A 24,476-nucleotide genomic window follows, 5' to 3' on the forward strand; every position below is an offset into this window, starting at 1 on the left:
ACATTCATTGTAATACACACGTCCATCTCTATTTATCTTGTCACTGTGGCAGCAGCATTGTAGCAAGAGGGTTTGGAGAGCATCTCTTCACTTCCCAGCCAGAATAAATGTGATGTTTAAAAGCTGGTTTCAGCTGCAGCAGCGGTTTTGCTGGTGCGGCACTGGAGGAAGGCAGCTGAAACCAAAGCAGCTCTGCACGGTGCAATTTCATATTGTTAATTAAAGCAGCTCGAGTGACTCACTAGTTACTCATTAATGGTGCTTTGTGCATGAGGCAATGATTTAATAATGTATAACAAGCCTTTTATTAAAACCTCAAGTGTATCATGCTTAATGAATGTGAGACAGATCCATCACAGCTCATCTCTAATTCTGGAATTCCTTATAAATTTAACAAAAATAGAAGCGGCACAGCTCAACATCTCTCCCTTCACCCTATGAAGCGACGGAGCATTTTTTTCCTCTTAGTTTTGGTGTTGTATTCAGAAAGCTGGTGTGAAGGTGCTCTACCTGAGCTGCTGGATGAGATCTTCTCCTTCCTTGATGACGTTGACCGTGACCTGCAGCGTGGTCTGCTGCTGCTGGCCGAAGCGCTTAATGAGATCCTGGACAGCCTCCACCGACTCGGCGTAAACGTCGTCCAGCAGCTCCTTCTGTAGCTCCTCCAGCCACGTCCAAAGCTCGTGAGGTGAAGAAGAGGAGGTTCAGTTACACACAGCGAGTGGTGCAACATTTATTTATTTACTGAGGAAATTTGCTTTTCTTACTCTTTTTTAAACAATCACTCAAATGCCTGATTGCAGGGAATCTACTACAATTTTCATTTTAATTTAACCTTTATTTAAACAGATTAGTCCCATTGAGATCGAGATCTCTTTTGCAAGGGAGACCTGGACAGTTACAAAGTTTTCAATTCACCTAACCTGTATGTCATTAAATACTACAAACCCTAAACCTCAATCATCTTTCAATCAACAATTTTACAATTTTAGTCACATTTCCACTGATTGGTAATTTTCCTGTGCAACGTTACGTCATCCTGCCCCGCTCACCTCTTTGACATGTGTGTGAAACGCGACAGACATGTCCAGCAGGACTTTCCGCTGCTCCACACGGCGGACGAAGTCTTGGATTCTGTCTTCGAGCTGGTGGGCGGCCTGGTAGATCTCCTCTGGGTCGCACTCGCCCGTCTGGGCCAACTGCTCCGCTGCTTCCAGCAGCTTGTCAGCATTGGTGTACGTATTCTACAACAAGATGGAGAGCAGTGGATTAACACGAAAATTATGCAGTGTGTGCAAAATATACTTCTTAAAAGGGAGAGGAGAGAGAGAGAGAGAGAGAGAGAGAGAGAGAGAGAGAGAGAGAGAGAGAGAGAGAGAGAGAGAGAGAGAGAGAGACAGCAAGGAGAGATGCAGAAGACTCAAACAGTACATGTACAACCCCTGGCAATAATTACGGAATCACCGGCCTCGGAGGATGTTCATTCAGTTGTTTAATTTTGTAGAAAAAAAGGCAGATCACAGACATGACACAAAACTAAAGTCGTTTCAAATGGCAACTTTCTGGCTTTAAGAAACACTATAAGAAATCAGGAAAAAAATTGTGGCAGTCAGTAACGGTTACTTTTTTAGACCAAGCAGAGGAAAAAAATATGGACTCACTCAATTCTGAGGAATAAATTATGGAATCACCCTGTAAATTTTCATCCCCAAAACTAACACCTGCATCAAATCACATCTGCTTGTTAGTCTGCATCTAAAAAGGAGTGATCACACCTTGGAGAGCTGTTGCACCAAGTGGACTGACATGAATCATGGCTCCAACACGAGAGATGTCAATTGAAACAAAGGAGAGGATTATCAAACTCTTAAAAGAGGGTAAATCATCACACAATGTTGCAAAAGATGTTGGTTGTTCACAGTCAGCGGTGTCTAAACTCTGGACCAAATACAAACAACATGGGAAGGTTGTTAAAGGCAAACATACTGGTAGACCAAGGAAGACATCAAAGCGTCAAGACAGAAAACTTAAAGCAATATGTCTCAAAAAACGAAAATGCACAACAAAACAAATGAGGAACGAATGGGAGGAAACTGGAGTCAACGTCTGTGACCGAACTGTAAGAAACCGCCTAAAGGAAATGGGATTTACATACAGAAAAGCTAAACGAAAGCCATCATTAACACCTAAACAGAAAAAAACAAGGTTACAATGGGCTAGGGAAAAGCAATCGTGGACTGTGGATGACTGGATGAAAGTCATATTCAGTGATGAATCTCGAATCTGCATTTGGCAAGGTGATGATGCTGGAACTTTTGTTTGGTGCCGTTCCAATGAGATTTATAAAGATGACTGCCTGAAGAGAACATGTAAATTTCCACAGTCATTGATGATATGGGGCTGCATGTCAGGTAAAGGCACTGGGGAGATGGCTGCCATTACATCATCAATAAATGCACAAGTTTACGTTGATATTTTGGACACTTTTCTGATGTTTGGGGATGATGAAATCATTTTTCAAGAAGATAATGCATCTTGCCATAGAGCAAAAACTGTGAAAACATTCCTTGCAAAAAGACACATAGGGTCAATTTCATGACATAGGGTCAATGTCAACGAGCAGATGTGATTTGATGCAGCTGTTAGTTTTGGGGATGGAAATGTACAGGGTGATTCCATAATTTATTCCTCAGAATTGAGTGAGTTCATATTTTTTTCCTCTGCTTGGTCTAAAAAAGTAACCGTTACTGACTGCCACAATCTTTTTTTCTTGATTTCTTATAGTGTTTCTTAAAGCCAGAAAGTTGCCATTTGAAATGACTTTAGTTTTGTGTCATGTCTGTGATCTGCTTTTTTTCTACAAAATTAAACAACAGAATGAACATCCTCCGAGGCCGGTGATTCCATAATTTTTGCCAGTGGTTGTATTTTTATATTCCAGACCGTATTGCTGCTTGTGGAACCATGACTCTTTCAGAGATGGCTCCTAAGGAGAAAGCAGACTTGTATACATCCCAAAATTTTGTTCTGGAAATGTCAGCTGAATTCTTAAAAAAAATTTTTCTTCTTGTTTTGAATGAAAGCAGGCACTGGTTCTTCTGTTAGCTCCTTATATGCAGACAAAGGTTCCTCAGTTAACCTACAATTATGTCAATTAATCATACAGAAGCTTTAACAAGTTACTGTAATTCCATCAACTTTTGGAATCTTCTTCACTGTTTAGAAGCATTCAGCATAGCATGTACTGTCAAACCACAGAAAATCTGACTGTGAATAAAAATGGTAATAAATTGGCCTTGTAAAAATTATTTTTAAACAGTGCTATATAGAAATAAAATAGACATTCTAACCGACAAAACGCATATTGGTTAATAAAATGGAATGTGTGGAGTTGGAGAAAACCGTTGGAAAGTTTTTAACTATAGTACATGTCGTGTGCAAACTGTGAAAATCAGCATGTGAAGCACCTGAACTAATGACAGGATGAAACAGATACATTAGGCTTTCCAATTGATTATACTGTAGATTACAGAATATTACTGCAGCGTTCTGATGTCAAAGCAGCATAGGTCACTGAAAAAAAATCTGTTTGATAATTATTAGGCATCATATTGGGGATATTACTTGAAAAATGACAGCTGTATCGCTTTAAGTATAGTTAAAAAAAAGTGAGCACTAGAGAAACAGAACCACGGTACCTGTGCCACTTCCTCAAAGTCTTCGTGGCGTTTCTGAAGCGCGCGGGCTCGATGGAGGGATTTTCCCACACCTGTGTGCTTGCTGAGGAAGGCCTCACCGTGGTTTTCAATCCAGTCCAGCACCTGTGCAGACAGACAGCAGGCACATCTTCAAAGTGAGGGAAATACTGGGCATCAAACAAACACAAGGGGGCGCTCTAAGTCGATAGATGAACCACATGATGCAGCAGCACCAGCAAAAAAAACAAAAAACAAAAACACACAAACAGACACTGTTTGAGGGAAGGACATATGAAGTGATCAACACTACGTGAGGCACTGCACCGAATGTCTATTCACACACGTCTTTGTGCCGCCTGTCCTTCAGGACATCTGCTGATGAGCAGCATCTGCAGGACATATGACCCAAATCAGTTGCCACAGTAACAGTTGCCGTGCCAACATTGAAAAGCCCATGATTTTTGGCCAGTATGCAAGAGTCCATTTGATTTGGACACACTCATTACACCCCCATCCTGAAGCAAGCTGCTTGATTCTGAGACGCACGTTCACATTTTAGGCATTGACCCAACGTTCCCATCCGCAGAAACGTGTGTGGAGACAACATGCAATGTTCCAATAACTTACTCAAGCACATTTTGATGGGAAACATGGCTGCTGCTACAATCAAACCCCCTATTAAATGCAGAATTCTTCGAACTCGCAGGACACCCTGCTATTTTCAAATTACTGCCTAACCATCTCACGTTACCCTGGAAATACCTGGCAATTACATTTGGCTCCAGAGTTACCACACGTGTTCGAAAAAAATATGTATACAAGAGGGCATTGTCTAGGTTCTTAAAAGAAAATAAGCTTGTGTACCTGCTGAACATCCTGCTGAAAGACACAGAGCTGCAGACGCTGGTGTAGTCGAACTTTGCGGTGCTGCCAGATGTTTTCCAGCTGCCGCTGGTGATGCAGCACTTCGTGGATAATGTCCAGGACGTGCCGCACCGCTTTGGAGTAGTTCGCTGATGCTGTCAGAGAATCCGCACTGCCTGGGGTCAAAGGTCGCTGCAATTTGTCCAACAAGGCTTTGCCATCTTGGCTCACCTGAGGAATGTTTAGAAAATGGGTTGTCATGGTGACCTTTCCTCACACATATAACAAATACAGGATGTCAACTTGTGCTTGTACACTGGAATAAATAAATACCGGGGGGAAAAAAACACCAACTTTTGATTTAGGAGCAGAGAAAAAGAAATGACAAATCAAAATGTCACAAATGTGGAAATATGAGAATAGACACCAATAATTTTCCTGTACAGTAGATACTGTACAGGAAAAAAAGCAAAACTAAAATGAATCCCTTACTGACTCAATGTTATTTTATATTCCATTTCATTGTTTCTGACTGCCACAGACGGTACGTAACATCAAAGATACATATCCAAGTATTATATACCATCGGTGACGGCCGTTCAGAGTTCACAGAGCCTTAGTTAAGTTACATTCATAACTCAGCCTGAACACTAAATAATATGAGCGGTAGTGTTTTACAAAGCTGCGGAGTTTGAAAGCGTTGGCGAGTTGGAATTCCAGCTTCAATGGGCATTGGAACTGGGAAATTAAGACTTTTGAGTATAAATGGAATGCACCATTAGGGCCTTGCATCATAGTGAGCGCCCTGTCCTATGGGGAACTAAACCGAAGACCCTCTGGTAACAAGCCCACCATGCTAACTTTTCATGTCAAGTCGTCTCTCCACACTACACTTGAGCTTTCTCATTGTTCCTTAGCAACATCAACAAGCAACAACTCACACTAGCTTCTCTTCATCTACTGTTGGAGTCCAGCTCCTCTCTGGCAACGTCAAACACATTCATGGTGCTTTTCTAATGAGCGTCACGTTACTGTAGCCAATCACAGAGAATGAACTGCCAAAAGACCCAACAGTAATTACACTGAGGAATAAAACTAAAAACAAAACAAACAGACAAGTTTTTAACGTCTAGAATGTTCCATAGCATGTTTCATTCATAGTGAGCCACAGGCACATTTGTAGACTTCATGTGTCAACAAAACTATGAAATTAAAAGCTAAAAATAATAACCTTTGATTAACAAAACAATTATTTTTAACTGATCTGAGTATCAAAAACAACCACATTTGAATCATTTTATACTCATTATGTGCTTGATTACAATCGCTTTTAATTATTAAAATAATAACACATTACTACAATAATGGTTTGTCATAAGAGCAGCTCCAACAACAATATGAAAGTATTATTTGCTTTTGAGATATCATGTTAAAGTTAAGGGGATAGACTCGAATTAGTCAATGCAGTACATACCAAGAAATTTGCCATAGTCCAGAAACAGTTACTGATAAAATGATAAATAAGTAAAGGATTAAAGCTTCATAAAATTCAGTTCATAAATTTCTGAGTAATCTGGATAAAAGGACAGACATACAGAGACAAAAACACAACCATGTCAAGATAACAACAGAAAATACACACTCAATGTAAGGTCTCTGCCATTTGTGTATCTCCATCGCCACATTGGGACATTCAAAAAAACACATTAAATTCTGGCTTTTTATCATAGAATTTAACAAAATACTCCTGTTTGACATTAACGCATGAACCCTGATTCAGCACTTGTGCAACCAAATGTAAAATGCTTCTGCTTAGGTAGTCATATGCTGAGGTCATGCTTGAAAACAATCCAAACAGCTTGAAGGTTCACATCACATCCATTCCAAGTTGAAGATGCCCCAAAAAGTGCCACAAATAAGAACAGGTAGGGGGACAATTCCCACATTCCAGGGATTAAAATGCAACACATATAAAACAAAAACTAATTCAATATTTCTATTGCAAAAGAAAGCCATACGAATATCAGGAATAAATCTTACCGTAAGCCAACCAACCCATTATTTATTTGCTTAAATATTCTGAAATTCATGGACTTAGTTGATAACATTACGTACAAAGCAAAAAAAAACAAACCGTTACCTCAACATGTCCAAACTCTGTTTACAATGAAAGACTCCAGTTATAATTTGAGAGGAATATTGATATTTAATAAACCAAGGACACGAACTACTGTAAAAAGTCACTGTGTCTCTGTACAAGGAGTGAACATTTGGAGAAACTGTTCCAAGAGTATTAAATTATGCTGTACTCTAGTCAGCTTTAAAAGACTCATAAAAATGATATAATTTCTGGTCACAGTTGGACAATTAATTTTTCTGATTTTGTAAAATTATTTTTGAATTGTGTGATTTGCGCTATTACTTATTTTGTTATGATGAGAAATTTAAGTTCATTGATTATCTTTAAATGTTTGTGTTTTGCTTGTTCTGCTCGTTTTGCTTTTGTTGTGAGGTGTAAAATTAACTGAGGTAAAAGGGGTAGGTGTATTTTAAGCTTTGGCTTCTACCTACACCCTTTTGGTTATTTTGGTTAACTGAGAAATCAGTTATGATTTGTTTTATTTTGTACTGAAAAGTTATCTTTTTTTCTTTATACCAAATAAAACTCATTCATTCATTCAGAATTAAAGCTATACAGCTGACTTCCCCTATTACTGTTTGTATTTCTTAATGACTGAGGTAATTAAAGTCTAAGACATATTCAGAGACTTGGAAATGTTCATGTAGCCATCTCCTGATACATTAAAAGAAAACTGGCTGTAAAAGTGATGATTTTTATTAAAAAATATCTTGTGCAAAATAAATTGTGCAATTACCTATGGACTCTGTAAATGGAGGCACTATGTGTACAAAGGTTTGCAGTTCTTAATGTGATATTTTTGTGACACCCCTTAAATTAAAGCTGGAAGTCTTCACTACAAGCACATGCTGATTGTTTCATTTCAGCTCCATTGCAGCAGTGCACAGAAGCAAATTACAGAAATTGTGTCATTGCCCGAATACTTATGGACTTGAGTGTATATGTATAAACATATACGTATGTTGTTTTGTGCACTGCGTCTGCTGAAAACATGTGACTTTACCTCAGAGTATGCTGAAGTGATGTGTTCATACAGGCCTTGGTGATGGTGGATGGCGTCTTCCAGGTCTTGCAGCTCAGAGGGTAAATCCACCTCACCGCAGGCCTTGCACCACGAGTCCACGTTGCTCATGTACTGAAGGGGGACAAACGCACAGTCACTCAAATGTAACCATTAAAAAAAAAGACAGTACGAGACGGTGCTGTGTACGGCGTGTGCTCCACCTCCGACTCACATATGAGTCAGACATGCCAGAATGTAAAATAAATCGCCTCAGGACCATTTTCTGCACCAGACCTGTCTTTGCAGTTATCGAAAACACTTTCAGTGAGACATCCATGGATTTTGGCGTGCAATGCAGAGCAGATGAAAAGACACAGCAAAGACAGCAGAAAGTACATTTGAAGTTTTCTGACTGAAAATCTCCATCCCATTACTGGCCATTAAACATCCAACCCATGATAACTGGAATCAGACACAAGAACAACACAAAGACTTGAAAGGAGCTTCTCTATACGTGTGAAGTGTCGGAGCGAAACTTCTGAAAAGAAAGCCATTTCCCTTTCAGCTCTCAAACATAAAAGGCTGGTTTAATGGTGATGACGGCAATATTCTAGGAGCAAGATCCATAAAACGCTATGAAGATTTAAGAAGCAAACGTCTGAGCGCTCACAACGGGAAAAATATGCAAAGACCTTTTTTCATTTTGGCCATATTTATGAAGCATCCCAATTTCCCCTCCTACACTCTGCCTATTAGGTGATGCTGTATATCAGCCTTCACTTCGAACCAAATTGATTGTAAACTACTCCTCACTGTTCCAACTATAGCCTATAAAAACATCCCCATGCATGGGAAGTCAAACAACTGCATAAATGCTGCAGACTGGATAAATGTTTATTGACTACAAATCCATAGAAAAACTGTCTGCAGCCACCAAAAAAACAATGCAAATAACAGGACATACTGTGGTCACCACTTAGTACACTGTTCCATTGCTAATCCTGTTCTAATGTGTATCATAAACCTTATCAGGGTTGGGCAATCTCAATTTAGTGTTATCTCATTTCTTATCAACAATGATTCTGATGCATTTTCATTCATGGTATCACCTGTAACAAGAAAACTGCTCCTTTCTCCCTTAACCAATAGCAAGGCAGCGTTAGACGTTAAATGTGGATCTCATCAAACCTTCAAGTTTTGTCTGAATTCAAGCTTGGTGCCTTTGCACTATTTATTTTTTTGGTCTCATGGCGTTGCTCGCCTCAGCAACTCCCAATTTGGTTGTTAAGTGTGATGTAACGCATCATGTGATTTTCAACTTCCCGGTCTAAACGAAAAAGGTGTGCTGTCATTAACAGTGAGAACTGCACTGAGACATTCTGATCAGGCTGCACTTAAACCGCTGCACACGGACAACAGCATTAACATCGCAACATAAAACTCTTTGTATATTGTGCCTAAAACTCTCCTGGATATATTAACTGGGTTTTTAGATGTTGTTATTGCGTTTGTTTTATGTAAAAATGCTAGAAGCTCAGGTCATTTCTCCGTTATTTCAATGGGAGCTGCTGTGACCTGCAATCACCTCCTGTTCATGTCGTTCGGGGGGAAAGTGAAGTCTGCTGTTTAACGTCCTGTTTATTGTCCTTTACAACACTGTTTGTCCTCTTTATTCCAGAGTAATATACGTATATAAATGTCTGAAATTTGGTTTGCACTTGTTAAATTCCACGCAGGTTAAACGTAGCAGACAGATTATTTGGAATATTTGTTTTAGCAGGTTTTCAGGGTCTCATGGATGCAGTCTCTTATTAACGTGATGAAAAAAAAAAAAAACAGAGCGATGGCTTTTATTTAAAAAAAACTTGAATGTTGAGGTTCTACTACAATTGTCAACATTGTTTTGATTGGACCTGGAAACAGATTTATCACGTGATGCGTTACGTCAGAGCTTAACAACAGGATACTGCTGCAGAGCGCGTGGAGCAGATATGGCACCAGGGTGAGCGGAGGAGAGAAGGAAGCCCGACAGGCTGAGCCCACTGTGTCTGATGCTGGTGAAGAGGAGCGGTGTGATGCTCTGAGGATAGTCTGCACAAAGGAGCAGGTGAGAAGCTGCTGATTATTCAGCTCTGCGCTGTGGTGCTAAATGTACTATTCACCGCATTTGGGTGATTCTTAGACTACGGGCACTTATTATGTCCTTTGATCATATTGTATGAAAAACAGAAAAAAGGGGAAATTTCACACTTTTATAGTTATCTTTACAATGAAAGTTTGTTAAGAAATTTGTTCTAGTAGTCTATGATGACTTTTTCACCTTTTTTCAGCATCATTATATGCAAATATTGCCGTTTTGTGCTTGTCCCACACCCAGACTTTTGATCTTCAATGATAAAAATGAATGGTAAAGAAACGTTTTTTTCTAATGTTTTAAAATATCTCTGAATAAAATATCAGTAAAATAATCAAAACATAATTGGGGTATTCAATGTCATACAACTGTTGTGATTTTTTTTAAACAAAATGTAGTTGTCCCACACTACTGCCGTAATTTCCACCACAACACTGTAATATCCCTAAACAGTTTGTATGAAAGATTGTTTGGGTAGTTTCTATGGAGATAAACAGTGACATCAGAGCACATGTATATAGCGCCAAATCACAACAAACAGTTGCCCCAAGGCGCTTTATATTGTAAGGCAATGGTGTGGTGGAAATTACATTTACAAGGCCAATAGAGTCCGTAGTTAAAGAATCACCCATTTAAATTTTGCAACCTAAAAGAAGAGTCCACCAGTTAAGGTGTGTGCACGAGTTAAAAAAAGTGTTCCACTATTCCTTTAATGGGGAAGGAAGTGGTGGTGACGTAAAGGTTTGTCCGTTGGACTGTTACGTGGCGATCCAGGTTTGTTTTCCAGTCACAGCCAAGCTCCCAACTGGCACTTGGAGCAGGGTTCTAGGGAGGTCGAAATATGTGCTGTGGGCTCTTCTGGAAATAAGCTTTGAGCTTTCGCTGGCTACCCAATTTAAATAAATAGCTCTTCTTCTTAAAGCGTCATTTGAATAAAAACTGAATTTGCCACAGTGTCAGAGCACATGAGTGCAACAGTTTCAGAGCACTTGAGTGCAATAAAAGGAGGAATGATGAGAACATTGTGATCTCAACTATAAGCTTTTTATCCAGAATCATGCAGCCCTACATAAGAGCATGTATCAGAAATATCAGAATATGACAAAAACAATTACCCCATCCACACTTAGTGAGAAGCTCAAATGGGAAATGACAGAAAGGCTCCTGTCAACACCACTCAGTGCACGCCCTTCACATCTGGTATGGTGCTTCCACCAAATCTAATATCGCCCGTATCAAAACTGAAACAGATGTCATTCCAATACAAGTTATTCTTTTTTTTTGACCACTGAAGCATGTTCATATCAAGCACAGTGCTAGTACGTCTTCCTTAGACGTACATAATACCATAACCATTTTTAAAATGGGTAAACTGTCAACTTTTTTTAATATGTTGCGTATGTTTTTAACAATTTAAAACTACCTGTAAGTTCTCTCAGCTTCTCCCCTTTTGCTTGAGGTTGGAACAGCAGATCTGATATGGATCTGCATGCTGATTTAGCACGTTTTCCATCAGATTTCGATTCTGATGCAAGTCAGTGGTCTAAAAACAGGAACCTTCTGTTTTGGAAGCCATTGCTCTGACCACTTACCCATCATGTTGCCCCTTTTTCATGATGGTTTACATTTCAGCTATCTAGTGAAGGTAAATGCTCCAATCCAGTCCCACTGAGAACAGTAGCCCCATTGCCACCCCCCCCCCACCCCCATCCAAATGTTTAAGGTACATAGAGAACTTTCTTTTTTCTTTTACTTTTCTCTCAGTAAACATGAGGTAAAATACAATCATATCCCAGGATGTGAAGGTAAATTTGCACAGCATTATGCGCCAAAAAGTAAAATTCGAGGCTCATAATAACATTTGGAGGCTAAGCTTTGTGCACAGTGTATCACTGCATGACTTACCTGGTCACATTTCTGGTGGAAGCTGGCCGACATCTCCAACAACGTGCTACGCTCGTCCAGTGCTGCTGCAAAGGCTTTCCACTGTTGCTCCAGCTGGCCTGAGATCTGCTTAATCTGCTGAGAGGCATAGTGACCCGACTCCAGTAGTCTGTTCCCCACTGACATGATGCGGTTGATATTCACATACACGTTCTGCAAAATGAGATGGAGAGCAATGTGTGAAAGGATATGGTGCTGCTAATATGTTTCCTTAAGTGGCATTTTCAGTGCAGCATTTTTACTTGCAGCAGAGTATTTATAGTGCTTTATGCAGCATTGATAGTGTTTGTGAATCTGTCAGTCTGCTGGGACACTGTGGTCCAGCTGATGGTGGCAATACACCAACAAATGTTAGATTCTGCAGTAATGTTATCTGTTTGTTGTCGTACATTGGTAATGATAAAATTGCTTGGTTTAGTGGATACTATAATGTTTTTCATTTTAGTTTCTTCGAACGGTGCTGCACAGAACACGCTCAACGCAGCTCCGTGGTTCCTGTGCTAACGAAGACGCTCTGCAGAAACATACAAGTATTTTTGGATCATTATCTGCCACTGTTTATACAGCTTGTGGGAATCCCTGGTAATTCATTAGCGCTTTGTAAAGTTATATACTGTATACAGTTATATACTGCAGTATGCAAACAGGAAATAAGGCAGAATTCGACCTGGACTGTATCAGATTTCTGCCACAGTATAAGACTTCCATAAATGACCAAAGTCATGATATGAAAGCAGAAATATCGTTCACATTTTCTGTTTTGGATTTTACAAAAATTAAACCCTAATCTTATTTTAATCATAACCATAAAGTATTTAAGATAAAGTAAACTGCAAGTTTGTGAGGCAGCTGAGATACCTCGTTCTGAGAAAGGGCACTCAGTTTCAGGAGTGCCAAATAATTTGCCCTGATTTGCATAATGTGTGGAACACAAACATCAGTAAGCATGAAAGCACACACACACTAATGACTCCCCTCTCACAGCACCGTACACAGCCGTCCGTTAGCACTTCCAGTGGCAACGTAGCACTTGTCACATGTATCCAACAGTATGACGGGAAATGAATATGTCACATCATGCCAGAAACTGAGACCAGTGCAACGGGAAAACTGGTGTACTGCCCACCACAGATGACAGACAGAAAATTATATCTAAACTAAAATGCTGATAACCCCGGAATAAAAGGAAATGAAGCAAAAGTGTTGGTGAGAAATCGCAAACAAGCCTGCATAGCTGCAATTAAAAGGCGTAAAGCAACATCTTGTACTTTCGAAACTGTAAAAAATTTATGTTAACTGGTAACATAGCCAATAGACACCATTCAGTCTGGTGGAACAAGAAGCAGGATTTAAGTGCACAGCTGGGATGAGAGCCTGGAAGACACACCGTACTCAGGAGCTTGTCCCTGCACTGAAAAAAACACTTCATGTTGTTGTTCAGGTAATTAAAAAATACATTATAATGTCAAAAAAGAACAGTGAGAAAACGCTTATGTTCTAACAAAGAAGCAAAACTCTGTCCCACACAGGTGCTGATGCCCACTGGTGTCGATGGGCATCCCCAGATTCTGTAGCGGATGAAAGTGCATGACTTCTCCTCGACGGGACACTAGTCTGATGCAGGTTACTTCCCTAGGCAAGGCTGGTACCCATTTATAGCTGGGTGGACTGGAGACAATGCAGAGGAAGTGTCTTGTCCAAGGACACAGGATGTAGACCCAGATGTACACTCTGACAGCTCAACTATTTATTCCACTGATCTATCTGCTCTGCTTACCTGTTCTAGTAAAGACAGGAAACCAACCACCTGTCTACTCTAACCTAGAACCTGAGTATACAGTTTTGGGGATAATTTTAGTATTCTGTTAAACTTGTACGAAACACACTTAAAAATAAACCAATGGTTTACTTTAAATGGTTACTATATTGTAAACCCTTTTGCTTGAATGGCCCAAGCAGTGGGTCACCCCTTTGAGTCTGGTCTGCTGTAGGTTTCTTCCTTAATATCACCAGAAAGAGTTTTTTCCTTACCACTGTCACCTGTGTGCTTGCTGTAGGGGTTGGCAAGGTTAGACCTTACTTGTGTGAAGCTCCTTGAGGCAGCTTTGTTGTGATTTGATGGTATATAAACTAAATAAATTGTAATTGTAAACTGTGATGGTGAAACTGGAAACAGTATCAACCCTGAAGAATTTCAACTCGAGTCACCAGAACAAACCTACAGATGAAGATAGAAATCACCAGTACGACTACGACTGCTGGCCAGCACAAAAACTGACTGGAGTGAATCTTTTGTGTTTTGTGAAATGATTAATGATTAAATGAAGTACTGAGTTCAGCGTTCATTTCGTGTGATTTAAATGTGTGACCAAGTCCTTTGACATTCTGAATAAAATTCTCCTGCTCTCATCATCATCAGAGTGGAACATCACTGCAGCAGTGGGTGAGCTGAATCCTTGTTTCAAGTTTCATAATCCTTATGTAATACTGGGTACGCAGAAACAATAGGATTACTTAATACCTGGAAGTGTTGGTCCTAACACACACACACACACACGCACGCACACACACACACGCACGCACGCACGCACACACACACACACACACACACACACACACACACACACACACACACACACACACACACACACACACACACACACACACACCTCTCCAGCAGCCAGGGTGCATTAAGTAAGTGCAGTAACTGATTAATATTATTATTATTATGCAGAGCAGTGCACGGATACGATGGCCCATGTGGGTGGAAAAGTGTTACCAGTACCCCCTTCTTTGGATCAGCGTGTGTCTTACCATGCAGTTCATAGCAAAGTGGCTGTGCTGGGTTTGCAGTTCAACGGCGTGGGGGTGGTTGTTGCCAATTTCTGTGTAGCCTGCCAGAAACAAGCCCTTATTGTGCATGATCCAGTCAAACATCTGAGGCAAGGGGAAAGGCAGAAAATGAAATCATGAATGTAAAAGAATTGTTTAGAACAGCAATCATATTGCAACAAAGCCTTAAAAACGGCACCTTCCAGCTGGTATATTAACTCTAAATATTAGTGAGCTGTGCTGAAAAACTAGAATCATATCCCGGTGATTTCTATTTTGTGCACATAAATCATCTTGTCTTTCTTGCACTGTCACGCATTAATAAATAAATTAACAAACCTTCATTCCAAGCTGATTCTTAATGCTTGTATTCACTGTTTATTTTAAAAAAATTAAGCAAACATGTTTTTTATGTCTCATCAATTTCACTTTGTGCAGCACTGTAGTAGTAAAACTACGAAACTCAAGTAAGAGACTAAACGTTATTTTAGTTGTTAAAATATATTCATTTTTGTTATTTTTTTGTTATTTATTTTTGTATTTTTTATTATGTATTTTTTTGTATTTAAAGAGGAGTGTAAAATGTGCACATTTTAAAAGCACTTTAGCCTTTAGCTCATCACTGGGTATAAAGGTTAAAGGGTCAACATTAGGGCCTCATTGAACCACCATCTCTCTGGGAAGGTGTGTCCAGTCCAGTGTTGCCACAGTTACTTTGAAAAAGTAATCCAATTACTGATTGCTGATTACTCCTTGAAAAAGTAACTTAGTTACTTTACTGATTACTCAATTGTAAACGTAACTAAGTTAGATTACTAGTTACGTTCCCAGCTGCCGACAACAACCCTCTGCCACCTCAACATGACAATGATACTTGTTTTGCCAAAACTCACTTTATAGTCACCCTTTCTTGACTTCAATGAAAATAAATACTTGTTTTATAAAAAGTAAAATAAAGACCTCTTTCTTGACCTCATATTTAACTGTTGACAGCACTGTGACAGTAAAACTTGAAATTTCTAACCTACATTGTTTATAAATGTAACTATTAAATTCTTTCTAAAGTTTTTCTAACATTTAAGTCCTCTCTAAACATTTTACTTGTCAAAATTATTATTATTATAAGTAGTATTAGTAGTTGTAGTAAAAAAAGGCTTCAAAACTGGACCTTTAATCTAGGGGTGTTGTGGGGGGGCACAACCCTACCCCACACCCCCATTCCATCTGGATTCGCCCCTGCTTTGGCATTTGAGCACAAAAAATGGATAACATTTATTTATGCAGAAAACATGACCAGATTTACAGGTAAGAAAGTTTTATTGCATTTTCACATCATGTGGTCCTCAGAAAGAGAGTTTAGGTGCATTTGAGTGGAAAATAGTGTTAGTTGTTGACACGTTGCGGAGGATCAGCTGTTTTTAGCAGCAGATACGGAGCGGCTCAGCTCAGAATTCTAAATAAAGGAGAAAAAAAAAGCATAAAAATGTCTTTGTAAAGCTCAGTGCAGGTGTGCTGTTGTCACCGCGCTTTAAGAGGTAAGGACGAGTCGTAACTGTTGCAGAAAACTGCGGATGAAAAGCTCACAGCTCGCTTAAAGTGGGCAGTTCAGTCGAACCCCGACCTCCTGCCCACGGACCAAGTTTAATACTGCTATTGACCCACAATGCAAAAATAATAGTAACGCACAGTGACTTGGAGGAGTAACTTTAATCTGATTACTGATTTGGAAAGATTAACGCGTTAGATTACTCATTACTAAAAAAAGTGGTTAGATTAGAGTAACGCGTTACTAAGTAACGTGTTACCGGCATCACTGGTCCAGTCAAACGTTTAACTGGTACTGTGTCTGTATCATTAAGAAGAAAAAAAAAAAAAAAAATTATATATATTTTTTATTTTGTGATGAGGTCTGCAGAAAATGGATAGAACAGAAATAAAACATGCTTCGAAAACTGGTTTGTATAATTCATACTGAAACTCCAAACAGTAGCTCTTAGATCATGTATTATTTTCATTGTAATGCACTCAGCTTGCGACTGCAATACATGACGTCAACTGCCACAGCAACAACAGCCACATAAAGAGCAGGCACTTACGTGTGTAGGCAAACCTGAGTATGTCTGCGTAATGCTGCAGCATGTGTATGCAGATAGTTGTCATCTTTTTAGACCAGAAAACAGAGAAATGGACTGTCTGTATTAAGCGTATCCTCTCAGGCTCTCCAAGAGAACAACTCGTGGCTCATGGTGTCCTAGCAACAAGCTCCTACTACTGCAGTGAATCCAAGACTGCAGCTCTTTCTGCTGCTGCAATCTGCTATTTTATTCCACTCACTCAACACGGGTCTCTGAGTTTTACCCGTTTCTCTCAGTGTCTCTTTCTATTTTGTGCCGCAGCTGTCATCACCTCAGCTAAATGTGTGGCAGTTTGAGTAGGTGGCTCTGCACCTGCATAAGCCATCCTCTACCTTCTTGTCTCCTAGGATTGTAACAGATCATAAAACCCATAGTTGCGATTGGATCATCGTTTTTAGTCATGGATAGGAGAGTTTTTTGGATTATCATAAAAAAATAAAAATAAAAAAAAACACGCCTAAAAACTAAATAAATAAAAAAGGCAAATAACACTTTGCTTAAAGAACAATGAAAACAAGGAACTTTTATCCAAGGTCCTGACTAACAAAAAGGTGTCCAATGTCAAGTAATATTTTAAAAGAAAATAATTATTGTATTAAACTGTAATATGAACAGTGATAGTAGATGAAAACAGGTTTGAATGCCATAAAAAGTAATAAAAAAAAAAACAGACCTGAGTTCATAATTCAAATACTTTTTGAAAAGATGAGCATGTCCACAATTTATGGTCACAGGGAAATAGTAATACTAACTTTATTTACGTATATAGCACTTTTAGATCATTCTGAGCAGGAACACCACTCGGCAAAAGTCCTTCCATCCATGCTGGACTCCGTGAGAAAACAAGGAAACACTAAGTGCATATATATATATATATATATATATATATATATATATATATATATATATATATATATATATATATATAAATAATGGATGGTAAGGAGTCCAACATAGAGAAATATTGGATGAAGAAAAGTTCAGCTACGCCTCATCCAATATAACTCCACCCCCCCTCCCAAATTAAGCAAACAACAAAGAGTCAAGTAAATTAGATCAATTTATTTTGTTGTGAACAGCATATGATTGATTCTGATGCGATGAATGCTTCTAAAATGTCAGTAGCATGCTTGTCTACCTTCTTAGTATTCTTGGCATCCTTGGAGTTCAATATTTCCACCAGTTCCCCCTCTGTGAACTCAGCAAACCTCGCTAGCAGACGATTTTCTGCTGTTTGTTGACATTTTTTCAACCAGCGTCTGTCAGCTAGTTCCTGACCTTCGTATGCCACGCTATGATTGGCTAGCTGTTGGCAGTAAGCTCTAACGCTATTGGTCAGTGGGAACCGATCCAATATAACTTTTGGTCCTAGCCTTTTAGAGATCCTTTTGGATCCAACATAACTTTCTGGCGCTTTGAGTTAACTGCTACTCTGCATCGAGATTTATACAGTTATTACTAGAAAAAAAGTCACTGTGACAATAAATCTGTATTACACCACAACTGTATCCAGTCCTGAGTTGGAGACAAGACTGGAGAGCATGAATCAATGTCTGGGTGTATAAGTTAAGATTATTATTCTTATTTTTTAATACTGACTGCACCTACAGTGTGGTTCAAGCGTTAACACTGCATCACTGCACCCCTGTGTTCCACCAACCTTCTCTGCATCCTGTTCAAAGAGGCGGAGCTGGAAGCACTGATCCAACTGGAGTTTGCGGACATGCCAGGTCTGGTGGAGATGCTGTCGAGTGGAATGCAACTTGTCCAGCAGCTGGGTGATCCTTGGGACCAGGCCCTGGGTATCAGCATTACAAACCCCACCACTGCTACTGCTGCTGCCGCCACTCCCGCCACTGCTGCCATTACGGTTGGAGAATGACTCACCGCACTGGATACGCTGGAGCAACCTAGATTTAAGGATTTAATATGTCATGTCATTTTGCATTTCTACTACTCCCATTTCAAATATTTTAGTGTAAACAACTTTATAACATTAAGAGTTTAAGAGTTCAAACACAGGTCCTGCAATAAACCTTTGCCAGGGCTGCAGTCAAATGCACATACGATATATACGGTTATTTTTAGGCCTATACAAAAAAGTTAGTTCTGCCTTACGTTGATGCAAACCACCACCAATTAAATATTCAAAATTATTGAGGAACTGGATTTTGCTCAAAATCTAATTAAATTTCACTTGACCTTAGGTTTAACTGTCCACCCATTTTCATTTAAATACAATGATGTATTTTGACATATTCTTCTGAAGAAAAAGAAATAGGCAGACAGAAACATTACCTTCACTTCATAGTGGAGGTATCACAATACAGTATATTGTGGAGATGCAGTATTTCAGAATAACATCTTTACAAAACATAACATTTTCAATCTGTAATTTAGTATAAGAAAAATTACTACTTTGATTGAATGTTGAAACAGTCATACAGCTATAATAGCTACATCTGCATCTTTATCCAGCTCAAGTCCAAACTGGCTCTGATTCCAGGTCAGGTCAGACCATCTAAACATGGTTCATGACAAATGCTCAAGTAATTTTTATTTTTTTATTATACTGAAACAAACACTAAGCCTGGAGATAATTTGTTTCATAGCAATACATTTTGAAGGCTTGTTCTGTGAATAATAAGCAACAGATGGATGTGTAATAATAAAGTAATAATTACAGGATCTAAAAATCCTTAGTTCTTGTAAAGTAAGCATTCTTAGTTTACTCCGAACTATAAAAGTCACCAAAAATAACACTGTATGTTTTCAGCTCCTGGTTTGTTCTTTCCTCTAACCCTCTAAAAGCAACAACTCCATTTGTTTGAACTCACCTCTGTCCCTCAGTATCCAGTTCCTCTATAGGGGCTTTTATGACTTTCTTCTTCAGCGTGGCATGCTCCTCAATCATCCTCCTGGCACCTTCTAGGTCTTGGGGGAAGTCTTTCCTTGACACAGTTTCCTGTATTTCTTCTAGACGAGCCAACATCTGTGTGGCATGACCAGAGAACTCCTCAAAAGCCACCCGGACCTGGATAAGAAGACAGCAAACATCTGCGTAAGGACTAGTAAATCCTACAAACCAAGAAAGACTACTGTAACTCTACCATTATGAACACATTTAATAATGTGATAACAACAGCTATCTCAATACTGCTTTGCTCTCCATCTTTGTTGACTGTGACATTTCTTTAGTAATGTTGAGATAGGCCAGACAGATGGATCTGAGGGTCAAGATGAGTCATCTCTTGACTCATCTTTTTATGCTGATGACCTGCAAATCTATCTGCCACTTAAGCTCCCATCAAATTCTCTGACTATTTTGGTAAATTGTCTGCAGGAAGTGAAAACTTGGTTGGCTCAAAACTTTCTAATTCTCAATGAGAATAAAACTGAAATAGTTAGTTTTGGCCCTGCATGGTCATCTGGTTCATATGATGTGCTTGGTCCTTTGTCTTCCTGTGTGCATGATTCTGTCAGAAATTTGGGGGTTATTTTTGACAGCTCCTTCAAAATGGACAAGCAAATTAATTCTGTGGTAAAGGCCAGTTTCTACCAACTTAGAATTTTGAGAAAAGTGAAGGCTTACCTCCCAGCGTGTGATTTTGAGCGAGTTATTCATTTGCTTATAACATCTTGTTTAGATTATTGTAACTCACTCTATTGTGGACTGGACCAGTTGTCTCTAAAGCGTCTGCAGCAGGTTCAGAACGCTGCTGCACGACTGCTCACGGGGATGAGGAAACGAGAGCACATCACCCCTGTGTTAGCCTCGCTCCATTGGCTCCCAGTCTCATTTAGGATTGATTTTAAGATCCTGTTGCTTGTGTTCAAGTGTTTAAATGGTTTGGCTCCCGAATACCTCTCTGAGCTTTTGACTCCTTATGTTCCGGTCAGATCAGTGAGGTCAGAAAGCCAGCTGTTATTAAATGTGCCCAGATCTCGATTAAAAACTCGAGGTGATCGGGCTTTTTCGGTGGCTGCGCCTAAACTCTGGAACAGTTTGCCTATGCACATCAGAGCTGCTCCATCTCTAGAGTCTTTTAAATCTGTTCTTAAGACTCATTTTTATGCTTTGGCTTTTAATACAATTTAAGCTGTGTGTGTCTGGTTTTATGTGTTTTTGTATATTTTGGAATTTTAATGCTCTGTTTTGGGGGTATGGTTTTTGATATTGTTTTTACTATGAAACACTTTGGGCAGCTGCTGTTGTTGTAAATGTGCTATATAAATAAAATTGACATTGACATCTCATCTCACCTCTATCCATTCTTCGTGGTTGTAGTCCAAGCTGCCATCAAAGTCTGCCGTTAGCTGAGAGGGGTCCACAACCTTTGTCAGTCCCTCTAATGACACCATGGTGGTCTACACGGGCAAATGTATAAGAAAAAGAAAAAAGTGTTTAGAAAAAATAAATGCAATGGCTGGGCTAAAATTCAGTTTGGGACCTTTCCACATGGAGTTTTCTCTGTGTATGTATGGGCTTTCATTGGGCACTCATTTGTTCCCACAGTCCAAAGACATACAGAATGGCAATAAAATAGCTCAGAACCAGCACATGTTTCTAGACCATCCCAACATCTATCACTGATAACTGACCAATTCAATTCAATAATTCCATTGTAAGAAGTAGAATAAGACGTGTTAATGGAACCAGTTGAATGCAGAGCCGTCATCAGTTCCCTGTACTTGAGAGGCCGTACACCAATGGAGACGTTCAATGAGATGAAAGAGACTTATTAACGAGGATGCACCATCGTATGACATAGTAAAGCACTGGCATAGTCGGTTCAAGTGTGTCTGGACATCAGTGGAAACAGCTCCCATTGTTGGGCAACCACAGTCCACCATTGATGAAGATACCATCTGGCAAGTGGAGGCCACCATTTTAAAGGATCGCCGCATAACCATTTGCCAACTAGCCCAAGATGTCAAGATCAGTGTGGGGTCTGTGGGGAAAAAAAAAATTCCCCGGTTGCTCACACTTTTCCAGAAGCAGGAACAAATCACATGCTCCCAGTCTTGTTTAGTCATGTGCCGAGAACACCAGGAGGACTTTTTTGAGAGGAAGAAACATGGGTCCATCACTATGATTCAGAGACTGAAGTCGAGTTGAAACAATGGAAGCATTATGACTCACCACCTCCATAGAAGGCACGTGTCCAACTCTCGGTTGCGCAAAGTCATGGTCATGGACTTTTGGGACCAGTACGGAGTAGTGATAATGGATTTCCTGGCAAAAAGTACTACAATTACCAGGACATACTACATGTCAACGCTGCAGAAACTGCAGGAGACCATCAAACCCGATAGGCGTGGTATGCTGACCAAAGGCGTCAGTCTCCTGGATGACAATGCCACGGTTCACAATTTGCATGTTGCCCAGAGGAACATATGGTCCCGCGGCTATGAAATACATCCTCACCCCCGTTACGCATCATAACCTCACCCCAAGTGACTTCCACCTCTTTCCAATCATGAAGTCATTTTTAAAGGGCAAGCACTTGCCAGATGATGAAACACTTATTTTCAAAGTGAAGTCATGAGCTCTTCCACAATCTGCAGACTTCTACAGTTGAGGTCTTCACAGCTGCATAAAGTGATGGGAGTATGTAAGTATGTCACCCTTGGTGGTACCAAGTTTTGTTCCACTCAGTCCATGTGAAGTGGGTCTGAGGAAATCTTTAACAAAAATCCCTATAGTTTGTACTGGGGATTATCCCAGTGATCAAAATGAGCACTACTGAATGTATAATTAAGGAGCACAAACAAAAAGGGTATGTGACATGCGGCATGCATCAGAAACAGGCTTGGTGCAAATTTGGTGCAAAGGAAAGCAAAATATGTTTTTAAAACTTGAACTGCCGCAACACTGATCGTGTCAGTGATGCTAGGGGAGCTACGACCACTACCTTTGCACCCCCCCCCCCCCCCCCCGAACTAAACCAACTTTTTTAGGTTCCTTAGATGACCCCAAAACACAATCAGGATGTTCCCAAAATAAAAACTGGCCTCAAGCCAGTTATCCAAGATGGTGTTCAAGATGGCTGCCAAAATAGGGTTTTTTCACTAAAACACCAATGATTTCTGTCATTATTAAGTCCATTGTTTGTTCCTACTATGTATTTTAATGATAAGGGTCTATTGGCGGCCATTTTGGACGCCATTTTGAATCTTAAACCCATGAGTGAATTTAGTTTAGGCACAAATGAGTTTGCTGTGACCTGCAATGGTCTTCCCATTGAAGTTCTGATATTTAAGTTGTTTATATGTTGTGTAAAGGTGTTTTAAGGCCCAGTCACACGGCACTTAACGAAGGGTGACGAAGCCCTGATGAAACAAGAAATCTGGACTTTCGTTGACTGTCGTTGGCATCGTTTAACCTTCGCGCGGCTTCGTTCCTGCAGATGGCGCTACGTCAGGATTTTTAAACTGTTGAAAAATTTGAACAAAGGGCAACGAAAACCTCAATTCATCTGTGTCTCATTTTGCTGTTGTTCTTCATGTTTTTTAATTGTTTGTGTAGTTTTTGTAACGTTATTGTTTAATTTGACTTCGTTGGAGCAGCTGAATGTTTTCACACAGTGCAGAAGCTGGTTTGTGAGCGCTGAGGCTGCTGCTGCTTCATGTACCGTTGGAAATTACAGGACAAACTCAGCCTGCCTGCTTGGATTTTTTTTATCTGTGTGGGGGGGCAGCTTCAATGGGCCCAGGCACCTTACATAGGCCAGAATTAATCTTTTCTGTGGATATAATTAATTATTTTGCCACAAGCAACTGTTGAATTTGAAACAACAAAAAATTTGTGTAAATTCCAACGGTACTTGAATGCAGCATCAGCGGCAGCAGGAGCTGCTGTGTGCGCTTATTATTTTGTATTAAATATAACAATACGAGTGTAGGAATGATAATCCAGTCCTTCTGTACATGTGGCAACTGGGAGATGAATCAAAATGATGATATAAAGAGCTGTTCTGGAAGGAAGAATTCACGTTGTGGATCAGTGATCAGCTGGTGGAAATAACCGCTCATGTGAGTCAATGCGCGCGTTCACACGCACTGATTAATTTACTGCTCTGATATATTCAATCATCTTTACATTTATATTTATTCTCCCTTTTGACAGTTTTCTGTTATAAATCAATATATATGGCTTAGAACATAATACAGTGACACAGCAGTGACCACGGAACACCTTTTTTTTTAATTGGAGGAAGACGGAGCGCGCAGCGTGTCAGACAGTGAGGATTCTGATAATGATGGACATGATCCCTCTTTTGTTCTGGACGAGGAACCAGCTGCAGGTGGTCCACCAACGTGCACACAGATCTCCACAGCTTCTGTTTGCAGTTTCTCCAGGACTCAGGCACTATGAGCTCCGTCCCAGCGCCGAGTCCTGGAATGCAGAGATGCAGACACACACTGCTCCAGCTGTGGCTCCAGGCGTGATCTGTTAAAGCGTTGAGATCGTGAGCTTCGGTTTTGTTAAGTTCCTCTTTCGTCCCTTTTGCGCTCTTGCTTCGCAGACTGTTTGGTGATAAAAGCTCTTTCGTCCACCTTTTCTCAACGAATTGTGATGTTTTTTTTTACTTTTCCCTTTGTTCAAGAATCGTCGTGTGCCGTGTGACTGGGCCATAAGTGAAAAAAACTCTATTTTGGCGGCCATCTTGGATAACTGGCTTGAGGCCAGTTTTTATTTTTGGGAACATCCTGATTGTGTTTT

The 24,476-nt window shown here is 39.9% G+C and overlaps 1 protein-coding gene across 1 annotated transcript in view; it reads right to left on the reverse strand.

Moving 5' to 3' along the window:
* Positions 1-24,476, reverse strand: part of LOC117501582 (triple functional domain protein-like) — a 218,478-nt gene that overhangs the window by 46,709 nt on the left and 147,293 nt on the right. The window contains 10 exon segments of the mRNA XM_034160494.1: positions 511-680; positions 1,053-1,244; positions 3,699-3,821; positions 4,563-4,793; positions 7,706-7,837; positions 11,745-11,936; positions 14,598-14,720; positions 18,411-18,660; positions 19,588-19,784; positions 21,014-21,118. Of these exon segments, the coding sequence (XP_034016385.1) occupies positions 511-680; positions 1,053-1,244; positions 3,699-3,821; positions 4,563-4,793; positions 7,706-7,837; positions 11,745-11,936; positions 14,598-14,720; positions 18,411-18,660; positions 19,588-19,784; positions 21,014-21,118 (1,715 nt within the window).

Source organism: Thalassophryne amazonica, chromosome 20 (genome assembly GCF_902500255.1).
Source record: "Thalassophryne amazonica chromosome 20, fThaAma1.1, whole genome shotgun sequence".
Classification (NCBI taxonomy): Eukaryota; Metazoa; Chordata; class Actinopteri; order Batrachoidiformes; family Batrachoididae; genus Thalassophryne; species Thalassophryne amazonica.